The 12,504-nt window shown below is 37.3% G+C and overlaps 1 protein-coding gene across 3 annotated transcripts in view; it reads left to right on the forward strand.

The window, feature by feature from the left end:
- Positions 1-12,504, forward strand: part of tbxas1 (thromboxane A synthase 1 (platelet)) — a 129,354-nt gene that overhangs the window by 61,414 nt on the left and 55,436 nt on the right. For all 3 annotated transcript variants that reach the window (XM_006633793.3, XM_069192155.1, XM_069192156.1), the window contains one exon: positions 10,142-10,238. In XM_006633793.3, the coding sequence (XP_006633856.2) occupies positions 10,142-10,238 (97 nt within the window). The remainder of the gene's footprint in view (positions 1-10,141; positions 10,239-12,504) is intronic.

Raw genomic sequence — 12,504 nt, forward strand, 5'->3', positions numbered from 1 at the left:
TATTTTTTTATTCATAATACCCCATCCATGCATGCTCTTTATATAGTAAAAACAAAACTTACACCCATGAGATAATGTGAATTTCTCATCTCACCCCTTCACTAATTATGTAATTATATAATTAACAACAACCACTGTGGCTATTTATAAGAATTAGAGGCCATATAGCAGCCTCTAATGGCAGTCCTAATTTCTCAGATCAGTTATAAAATATTGGTAACAGAATTAATCGAAGGTATCACAGTTTTTTACAAATTTCAGAGTAAGTGTAAAATTGTGAACTTTGTGAAAGTACTGTACGGCTGCCATGTTGTCGCAGGCAGACAGGAAGAGAGGTTGAGCAAGAGCAAGAGAACTGTGACGTGAAAACGACCCTTCCTGCTCAGTAGTTGATTTAAGCAATATAAGAATCACGGTCTCCTAACAACGTTAATCATTATGATTGTATTGTAGTTGGTTGGCAGGTTGCAATACTTAAAAGTTCCTAAAAAATATGTTGGTTTCATGAAAATATTTGCTATTAATATAGTAACAAAAATGTGCTTGGTCTAAAGCATTTTTACAATGTAATAGGGCTGCTTTCGTGTCACCACAAGTTATATGGCCTCATTCTGAATTGCAGATAATGATGGCAATATTGTGCCACACATTCATTGACTTAATCACTTTTGTGATGTAATTTGGAGTTTGTACATGTCACCATGTTCTTGGTAATTTCATTGTGGTTTGAAATGCACTCATCATTGCTGATTCATTGTAACTCTGAAATTGCTAGAATTGAAACTAGCATTGCCGTTCCCCTTTAAGCTGGCCTTCCACAGCTTCTCACCACCAATGGGGAGAGTGTTAACCTGTCAAGAGCCTTCCTGGATTGAACAATTTCTATTGCAAGTCATACCTCATTGCACAGATGGATTTCAGTCCTCAATCTTTCATATGAGGACCAGCCACCTGCATCCTAGTAACAACCATCTCCTCAGATAGGAACTGCAAGCGACTTTCTTTCCCTCTTTCTCAAGGTCTTTCAGTCAACTGTAAACAATTGTCCCATGGATCTTCTGGAGTTTCAGCTCAAGATAATAATGATAATCTATCATGTTCCTTCTCCCTAAAGGTTCGGACAAAGATGGCAATGACAATCTATCCTGAGCATCTTTCATAGAAGGCTTTCATAGAAGATACATATTTATCTGTTTGAGGTCTTGATGACAGAAGCTTCATCTCCTTCGGTACCTGAAACTTAGGGGTCATAGGTCACTGCACTTCCTTCTTCCTCTCCCCTACAGACACTTGGGTCTCAACTCTTGGGTCATAGGCTGCTGAAACTCTAAGGACTCTTCGGTATACTTCTCTGAAAGTCTTTTCACTGCTTTTCAGAAGATACCAGTGCTTTGTTGGCTTGTAAAATTACCTGTGAGAGATCCTGGATTTGGTTCTTTTGTTGTTCAGCTTTTTCTTTCAATACTAGATTCCCTCTCTGTTTTCTCCTTTCTTCCCTCTGGCTATTTTCTACTAGTGCTTTTTTTGATAGGGTGCTCTTTTCCAGCTACTTTCAGATAGTACCTTGCTGAACTGGAACTGAATATTTTCTGCCTGTGCATCCTTTTCTTTCACTTACATTTTTTGTGCACTTCTCAGCCTGTGCTGAAGCTCAGAAAGGGTGGGTGTCTCCTGCTGGGCCATTTCTAGCTCATTACTCTTCTCAGTTTCTTCCTAAATCGATGTTCACATTCAGTCTGGATGGTTTGCAGCTGGCTGATTTATGTTTCACAACTGGCCATTTTAGACTTCAGGTATTTCGCCTGCTGTTTGTTAATCTGCAGGACCATACTCTTTTCTTTCAAATCACAAGTCAGTTTGGTGCACTCCAGGTTGAAATTTTCCAGCTTTTTCTGAAAGATGTTGTTAAAGTTTCGAAGATGTTCCAACTCTTGAATTAAATCAATTGCTTTTGAAGTGTGCTTTTGCTTTCAGCGTCAATAAACAGCAACTGATCTGTGTTTTAGGTGTTGCCATTTTAGACTGCAGGCTCTTCCTCTCCTGTACATTACCTCACTAGTCAAGCTTGCAGGTTAAATATAGTGCATTTTTGCAAGTATTCCAGCACTTTACCCAGCTGGATCTCTGTTTGGTGTTCCACTGGAGAGCATCGAAAAGAGTAGCATTCTTCCAATTATTTGATCCCAGCAGCAGATCCCAGGAGCACATATGCCCTTGTGGTCATGGATGCTCAACAGCTCCTTCAGCTCATCTTCTGAAATAGGCTTAGACTCTGGAACTTTTCCGTATGGCTCTTTTCTCTCCTCTTCTGCTGCAAGCTCAGGGCACACAGGGTTTGGACTGTGTTCCTCCCATTCTTCCTTCTTGTGACTGGACTTCTGATGTGGATTTCTGATCCCTTTTTTGGGCTGGAAGCCTTTGAAACCTCCTCAACCACTCTTGAGAGGCCATGGGGTACTCTGGTTCTGCCCCTGTAACTTCCCTGAGAAGGAAGGCATGTGTAGTTCAGCAGATTGAGGCAGCAGTTCCAATCTATGACTCGTTTTGGGCACTCCACCCAGTGGTGAGTAGGATGACAGCGTCATTCACACCATCTGTATAACAGCCTGTAGTTGCTGGTCAGCTATAACTTCAGCCCTCTCTTATGTTGGTCTACTACTGTTACCATGCAAAGAAGGTTTGCTCAGCACAACTGAGCAGAATGAGATAATGATTTTAAAAATGAAAGCATATCTGAAGAATATTTGGCTTCAGTCTATTTGCCAGTTTATTTCTGTGGAAGGATAAGGTATTCATTGTGAACTTTATGGTTCAGCATAGGTTATTTCTTAAATATTTTGATCAACAAACAAAACTGCATTCAATATTTCAATAAACAAATTGAAAATGAAACATAATATGTTTGTGCAGTTTTACAGAATAGGCCATTAATAGACGAATGTGGAAAAAACAGGTAAAGTACATATGCAGAAGTTAAACATATTTACAGTACATGTACAGCAATCCCTTTCGAACTTTCCTTCCTTTCCTTAAAAACCTCACACCTGGTTAATTCGCTGTTGGTAAAGTTTTCACCTTTAATAAAGTAAAATTATTATCAGAAGGAAAATCATCACAATATATTTTAGAAATAATATTGATAGATGACTTTTAAATGAAGTTCTGACTCAATTCTTAACTTTATTGCTGTGATGACATACATGTAGATAATGTTCATGACACATTATACTGTAGCAATACTGGACTCTTTGCCTTCTCATATACTTAGGAGCCGTTTTGATTTAATAAATTATTATTATTTAATAATAATAATAGTTGCTTACATTTATATAATGCTTTTCTGGACACTCCACTCAAAGCACTTTACAGGTAATGGGGACTCCCCTCCACCACCATCTGTTGTGACAGCAGCCATAGTGCGCCAGAACGCTCACCACACATCAGCTATAGAATCAAATATCAATAACATAAAAGCCCAATACAGTTACAGTATGTACACTAATAAGTGCAGAACACTGGGAAAGTGGATAGGTCCCCTCCCAAAGGAGGTTGACTGAGAAAGCACGACATCAGACTGCATGGTTGCTTTCTCTCTCCTTTTCTCGTGGCAAAAAAATGTCATGTCAGAATGCAACACAGCTCATACTGTAGATGCTTCTATGAGGATACTCAGAATCTGGGAATCGTGCAAGATCGCGTAAAACGGCATACAGTAAAATTTTGCATGGATACTCACATTCACGAAAGGTAAATTTGCGTATAGAAAGAGATTATTATAATGTAAAAGAAAAGTTTAAAACATTAAGAAATAAACATACTGTAACAGAACTATTAAGAATTATGTACTAAAAGCTCATGTTTTTTATATCGTGTTTGCTAATTGCTGTATTCATTTAATTTACTCTATGTCAAAAGGTACACTAATATTTTATTTTTTAGTCATGCACTACTAAATTCAGTCATTTAGAAGAGTTTCAATTTGCAAGATTGTCCACCTTGCATTAAATGAATTCCCTCATCTTAGCTATATTATCATTAGAAGTTGATAATATGCATTTTTTAAATTATTGTAAATCTTTCTATTCTCTGTCTACTGTAAATATCCTGTTAGTAGTGCAAAGCTGGATATTAGCTTTTAAGGCAGCTAATCGTCAATGTTTCCAGAAAACCTACCAGCTGGTTGTAAAGTAGGCATGCCATGCATGTTCCTTTCCTTTTTATTTTTCTCAGTTTGTCTCCTTAACATACACAAACGGACATATATTAAATACAGATTACATGACAATTACTACACACTGTGCTATACTTTTTCATTGTTCTTTATCTAAGTACTGTATTAAGAAATTTTCTTTGTGTGTTTTTCTTATCCTTGTCTCTCTGTACTTTCATCTTTTCACTGTTATTTTTTTGGTTCATGTTTTCTTCTCGGAAAGATACTGCTGAATTTCTTATTGAAAACCAGACACTCAGAAAAAAGGGAGTACCTTGGTCAATTAATGGATGTGATTTTTAACCTCATTCTTAAAACCACAATGGCAGAGAACTTGCTTTGAACACTGAAGCGGATGACAGATACTGTAGATTAGGTGTTAACTTTAAATAAACTTGATGGTTTCATATTCTCCAACTTTTTACCCACAAATGGTGTGTGATCGGGCTTTATTTCCATGCCTTATTATGAAAGACAGGAGCCTGAAGTTCAGTTCAGCACATTTTCAGTTAGAAATAGCCCTTATTAAAAAATGTACAAAAACTGCCACCATTTGAAAAGGGTGAGTTCTGTCATTCTCTCTAAATTACGAAATGGTTAATCCAAGCCACTATAGTTAGTTTATAGTTAGTTTTTTATGTGCTGAAAGACATCACTATCATTCTGAGCCTCTATAGAACCAGTGAACTGTGAAACATCTGTAAGAGTGGGAGCCAGTTGAGAGTTTCCTCTGATGGGTTGGTGCAGGAAGTGATTTCATAAGATGAAAGCTAACACATGGTCCTCAAAAAAGGCTGCAATGTTTTTATGATAGTGGTTTATGATAATGCTCAAGAGCAGTGCTGAGGACCCAGATTATATCCCAGAAGCCAGTAACTCGTCATTGCCTGGCATGTGCCCTGAAGCTCAAAGAATCTGAAGCTTTGTTAAAGCTTCATTACTGTATTAATATTCATGGGAACAAGTAATAGGTTTATTCCATGCTGAAAGGAGAAGAGAGAAAACACGTTTCGGCTGTGAAGCCTTCATCAGGTGTGACAGATTCATGATATTAATATTCATTGATGTAGAGTTACAGTGTGTGTTTTAGTGATATTTTTCACAATCTTATATCATTTGATGTTTTTGTTCTTCTTGATTTTGTTTCTGTTATATGTAGAGATGAATTACAACCAAGTTTATTAAGAGGACAAATTGATTTCACACTTCAGTAAAGAGGTAAAGTATTTTGTTTAGTATTGCAGTAAGCACAAGAAGCATATTTGCCCATCTGAAAAGGAGGTTTGTAAGATTCACATCAGAGATTTCTAGACTGGCGTCATCTGTAATTATCATGCCTTTATAAATTAACTTAATTATCCTAGTTCTCTGCCTCCAGTTAAAACCTCCTTCACTGGAATGTCATTAAAGTGAACAATGTGGTGTGGGGAAAATATAAGGAACTGTAGTTTGCAGGGGTGAAAGGAACAAAATCCTTCCTGCATAATGCAACTAACTTAATAAATACATAGATTTATCTTATTTTAGGAATTTGTTTTTAATATGCTCATCAGAAGTGTGTATAGGTTATTTTTTATTGTACAAACTGCATAATATATTTCAGTGAATTATAAAATTCATTCAAATACTGTAACAGTGACAGGAGTGGTTAAGAATATGTAAGAATCCCTCAAGATAAAAGTATTTTCTTGCATGTTGCTCAAGCCTAAAATCTGTATCATGTTTTGTAACATATGAATTAAAGGGATAGGCTTTTTTATGCCAATTTTATAGTCATTACCAACTAATTCATGGTTTTCGTTTTTCTGAAAAAAGAAACAGAACCACCATTTTATATATTATACACCAACTTCATTTGGAATTGCCAGTTGTGTCTTTATGTCTTGACTGACATCAGTGACCCCATACCCAGAAAGAAAGAATGAGAAAATGCAGACAGGCCCTGTTGACCCACCACTCAACCTTATAGTTGTTATTTGAATCACTCCTAGTCTTTATGTTCAAGTTCGTAAAGTTATTTTACTATGTGTCTACTACTGTTTAAATATTCTGAGCCTTCCTGAATCTGAATGACAGAATTCACTGCAACCCCAGGTAATAAGTATGTAATGGTTTAAAGTTTAGTTTACTCTCTAAGTTTTGAGTGCATCATCATTTCCTCATTGGAAAGATTGAAAGGCATATTTGGTATCTGGAATACTCAAGCCATGTACTCCAACAAGACACCCTGTTGACTACAGTTAACTTAAGCAAATGCGTAGCAAGAAAAATTCCACAAGGCCATAAAAACAAGTCTGGATTCAAGCCATATCAGCAGTGGTGGTTGATGTATGTGTAGACTATGCAGCTGGTTCCTCAAGTACTACTGTAGATAAGATCAAGTACAACTGCACACCTGTGAATAACATAGATTCCAATTTGAAGTGTAAACTTGCAGATCGTGGTTTGTAGTGATAAACATTATTTTCCTGAAAGATTAAGAGTTTATGTAAAAGCAAGAGTTAATGCAAAGTTTCATCATACCCTTGTACAGTTGTGTTGTATCTAATGAGCCCTTTTATTCTGATGAGTCAACAGAAAATAAAAAGTAATTTGGCTCATACCGATAGGCTTCAGACACAGCACTTTTCAGAACTGAAAAGAATCCACCATAGCATAAACTTTTTTTTCTGTGCTTGCTGGAACAAACCACTAAAATAAATTTTCACATAAACGTTCCATTAACTTATACATGGTTATAAGAAAGTAATTTATAAGCCGTATCATAGAAATGATTTATCATCTATCTCTACGTACATCATTTAGGCACCAATCATCTATCCCTAGAACATTTAGGCACCCATTGAAACATACATACTGTACTGTACTTTCACCTTTTCTCAAGGATCTCAAATGGTGTAGTCTACTGGTAGTTTATCCGTTAGGCCACATGAGGCAAATTGCATCCTCTCATATGTAACCTTTCCTTATGTTCTTACTTATGTTCTTATTCACAGTATAACAATGAGCCAACCAGTACTTAACACAGTGTGTACTTGCTTGTAAATATTTATGCTCTAGTAGGTAGCTGCATTAGCATGGATAGGCTGCAAAGGAAGAAGTAAAAGTTTTGCCATGTTGAAAAGAGAAGAAAAGAAATACAATGTTTCAGCTGTGGAGCCTTCTTCAGGTGTGAGAAAGAATGCCAGCAGCTGATAAAGCATGGGAGTACAAAAGCCAGGAGTGGAGAGGAGAGGAACTCATTCAGGGACCCTCTGGACAATTCCAGATCACTCAGATGACATCTTGTACCTCCAGCAATCTTATTTAGTGCATCTCTTGCAGAAAATGCCTATCTATCTACTATACATTGGTGAAACAGGAAGGAGACTGGGAGACTGCTTCAGGGAACATGTCAGGGCTGTGAGGATCAAAGATTTCTCCAAGCCCATAGTTTCTCATTTCATGACCATGATCATACTGATCTCTCTGTCTCCGTTCTCAAAGAAGGGTTTCTCAGCTCCTATTGCAAGTGCTAAACCAAAATTATCCTGAAACAAGGATCACACCTTTCCCCTTCTCTCAATGACAGATTTGTTTCCTTCTAATCCTCTCTATTCATTTGCAAGTTTTGACTTTACACCTCTCTCCACCTCTCTCGACTTCACACCACCTGAGAGTCTACTCTCCCCTCCTCTCCACTCCCTGCTTTTGTTCACCCATGCCAACTTTCCTCTCTTGCTCACTCCTGAAGAAGGTTCACAGCCAAAATGATGTTTCTTTTCTCTTTCTCTTTATAAAATAAACCATTACTTATTCCTTTATATACTCAAGCCTACTAGAGTGCAGTTTCAATGTTAGAAGTCTGAGAAATCCTATAGTGAATTTGCATTATATCAAGTGTAAGCATATTTATTGTACAAGTTGAAAATCCTTTATCCGAAATTCCAAAATCCGAAAACCTCCAAAATCCGAAAGTTTTTTTAATGCTGACATGACACATCACAAATGGAAAATTCCACAAATAACTTACCGAACTTTCCAGCTCACAGTGATGTCTTCGATGACGTACTGTATCATCTCCCTCAAGTTTCTCAGACCTGATGTAGTTGTAATGTCTGGTGCTGCATTTATCTTCAAGTTTGTAAGCAGTGATCATCATGTTTTGTTTAGTTTTTTTGTACAGTAAGTACAAAACGTTATTTTTACGTGAGATCTGAATTTCACCTCCATGTATGAGTGTAACTTGACTAGCGTCATTACCTGTACTTGTACATTACTTTAAAAATAAAATGCTGACTTTTTTCAGTTTTCATTTTATTTACCTGTAATCATATTCAATGCTTTGTTTTTATACCTTACATAAAACTTAATACCTGTATAGTAAAAAATAAAATACAAATGGCGTACATGTACTGTAACCTTTTAATCAAAACATGACATCATAGGTGGTGACAGATCTTCCTTTCTGATGATATTATGTTAAAAAAATTATTAAAAATTTATATAAAACTACATTCAGGGTATATGTATAAGGTATATTATGAAATGTAAATGGATATCATGTTTAGACTTGGGTCCCATCCCCAAGCTGTCCCAATTTATAAATGCAAATATAAAAATATACCGAAATCCGAAATAATCCTAAATCCGCAACACTTTCGGTCCCAGGAATTTCGGATAAGGGATTCTCAACCTGTATAACCATTATAGTAACTCTGTTGAACAGTCTGATGTGACTGTAGCTGTTCTATGTACTGTAAGTAGCTCTTCCGTGATGGTCAGTTGTGTTTAAAGCTACAGTATAGTTTCGCTCAGGTGCTACCCTAATTTAAATCCTACACTTGGTTGTCTAGATTAACTAGAGATAGCACTGATAAAAATGCTCATTCCGAGTGTGGTTTAGGCTCTTTGGTGCCAATGTTTTAAGCCTGAAATTGGGTCATATCACTTGCCAGGTAATGTGACTGGGAATACAAGCAGTGGAACTCAGCATAGTTGGAATTTGGTGGCCAGTACTTTTTTATTCTAGGAAAACAGCAACTCTTGTAACTTTCTATTTGTCTTCAGATGTACTGTGATGTCAGTGACGGATGTGCCACTCTTTCAGTATGGAAGCTAGTGTGGAGCTAATAACATGTCAAGAGCTAATAATAATACTTATTAATAATATTAATTGCTTACACTTACTGTATATACAGTAGCACTCTTCCGGACACTCCACTCAAAGTGCTTTACAGGTCATGAGGACTCCCCTCCACCACCACCAATGTGCAGCATCCACCTGGATGGTACGACAGCAGCCATAGTGCACCAGAGTGCTCACCACACATCAGCTATCAGTGGGGAAGAGAACAGAGTAACATGTTGTTAACAATGCTCATGTGGATGGGGTGACAGGATTTCAACCCATTTCTCGATACAACATTCTCATTTAAGCATATAAAACTTGCAGCATAGTGGCACAGGCTGATAGTATTGCTGCCTCACAGCGCTGGGGTCCTGGGTTCAATTCCTGGGATGCTTTCTGTGGGGAGTTTGCATGAGGTGGTGTGAGTTTCCTCCAGATGCACTGGTTTCCTCCCAGTCTAAAGACATGCTGGTAGGGTAACTGGCTTACATAAACAAGGCCCTGATGTGAGTGTGTGTGTTTGTGTCTGTGTGTGACCTACGATGGACTGGCATCCCATACAGGGTGTATCCTGCCTTGTACCCATTGCTTCCCTGGACAGGCACTGAGCCACCATGACCCTGAAATGGATAAGTGACTCTTGAAAGGGATGAGAAAATGTATGCATAGTATATACAGTATTACCTTTTCTTATGTATTGACTATTATACAAATGAAGCAAATATGTTATTTTTTTAAATGCCCTGAAGTATTATGGTGTCTTAGCTGTCATAATGTGAGAATCCTAGACTTATCTTACAGCTGTGTGTGTTTTCCTTTAGTTATTATTTAGGTCGAAGACCCATCATTGTAATTTCCGAGCCTGACATGATCAAACAGATCCTGGTGAAGGACTTCACTAACTTTCCCAACAGAATGGTAAGTGAGAAAGAGCACAGTATAGCATTAAGACAGAAAATTTTCACACAGCTTTAAAATCAAATTCTGATTATATAGTCTCCATATCTCTCATCCAAATAACTTCAGTATTCATTTTTCACACTGTGGTGCAATTCACTGATAGACTTAAGTTTTCACAGGCAGTTCTCCAGCAAGATTTTTCTTGCCTGCTCATGCAAATGCACTTAGATACTGTACTTGCAGAATACACTTGATGCAGATAGCTTAGATACATGTGACCTCTTAACGCTTTAGAAACCAGCTTTGACAGCTGCTGAGACATCAGTGCAAGTGCTGCAGAAGCAAAAGATGTGTAAAAGGCATCAGAATCTCCTGAGCAGTTTGTCTCCTGAGCAGTTTGATGTTACCCAGTATAAGAGCCCAGCAACTTTAACATGTGATTGAACAAAAATAACTATAATGCACCAATAGTCCAAAACCTTTGAATATTCATCTAGACAGATAATAAAAGACATTAACACATCAATTACTGACTGCTTTTAAAATATTACATGAATGTAACTGTAATTCTGGTTCTGAAGCCCATTAAACCTGCCCATAATCAAAACAGTTAAAAAAAGGTCTAGTCACATCACGTCACTTTCAATAACCGCTAATCCAATCAATGTTATAGTGGGTTGGTATCCCGGAAAGCACTGGGCACATACATACACAACATATATAGTGGCAGTCCATCACAGGGCACATACATACAGGTTGTTACAGGTATATCACCTTAGTTTTAGTATTTACTCAAAAGCACATCTGAGTATCTGTGCATCTTTTTTAAATTAACCAATGTAAATTTCTCAGTCCAAACTTACAAATTGGAATATTCCGAATACCTATAGTCTGTAATTTGAAAATTAATCTTTAAAGAAGTACTTTATCACAACCTTTCTCAGAATCAAAATATACCATATTGTATGCTCTGTGTATCCATTGCTGCTGTTGCTTGTTTAAAAAACTCTTACAAGTTAGGTAAGCAAAACCCATCTTTTCTAAAATTATGCTGGAGGTCCCCTGTGATCTTATTTCCATACAGATCCAGCCATTCAAAATGCACGAAGTACGCTTGTCACACCCCACATTCTCCCCCGCAATCGCCGTTACATTCCCAAACCCACTGCTTCACAATCTCATTCCTAATTGAACCCATCACATTACCACATGCATGAGATTCAAACAATTCTCACTCCTGGACCAATTATCCAACCACATCCCTTTCCCTTCAGTACTCACTGTTGAGAAGCCTCAATTGAGAAGTTTTCTCTTGTGTGCATTTCTAACATTTTTTGACTGATCTCCCGGTTCCTAATCTTTGCTCCTGCCTTTTTGACCACGTCTTTTAGATTTAGTTTTTCTGATTGTCTTTCTCGGATTTCCCTGGTTACCGCACTCATTTTTTCTCCAATCGACCAAGCCCCTGGATTACGTGTTTTGGATTCTCCCTGTGCTACTCCACATTCTGCAGGATTCACGGTTATGCATAAGGATCCTCCTATTGTACCCATCGGTTCCCTGACAACGCTGCGTCAAAACGCAGTAGGCATGGCGCATCATACCACACTATACCGCATGCAAATTGAAATATGATAATAGCGTCCGGAAGCACCTTGGAAAACCGCCAGGTGGAGCTAATAAAGCTAAATGTCTCATGTACAGCATTGAGCTGTTACTAGAAAACGACCGGTTTCGAATCCCAGTCACTGCTGAGGGACAATCTTTTTCCAGTTAAGAATTCAAGTTGTATACACTTTAGACTTTTAATAATTTTAAGCTTTGTATTATAGCATGTTAATAATTAAACATTAAAAAGTTGGTATATTTTATCAAAGTAAGATTGCTCAGTTGGATAAAAGTACACAACCTTCCACCTTCATCATAAATACTTTAATTATGCATAAATCTTTAACTTACATGGGTTCTGGTTTTAACGTGCTTGTTCTAACATTATTAAGCTTATATTGTGTACTGCATAAAAAGTTATAAAGTTTTATCCTTTTCTAAGAATGCGTAGTAAGAACAACACTTGCTGTAAAAAGAAATGTTGTAGTGATTTAACATCACTTCATAGTTATATGAATATTGAATCGTGTAAGAAAGCACCTTAAATATCACAGGTGGACATTTCGGAAACATTTTGACATCCGTTTTTAAAAAAAAAAACTTTTATTGTCCTTGTAGTGGTAATGGACAAAGCACTGCACCAAATGGTTCAAAGCGCGATCAGTGTATTACTTTC

This window comes from Lepisosteus oculatus, chromosome 7 (assembly GCF_040954835.1).
Source record: "Lepisosteus oculatus isolate fLepOcu1 chromosome 7, fLepOcu1.hap2, whole genome shotgun sequence".
Classification (NCBI taxonomy): domain Eukaryota; kingdom Metazoa; phylum Chordata; class Actinopteri; order Semionotiformes; family Lepisosteidae; genus Lepisosteus; species Lepisosteus oculatus.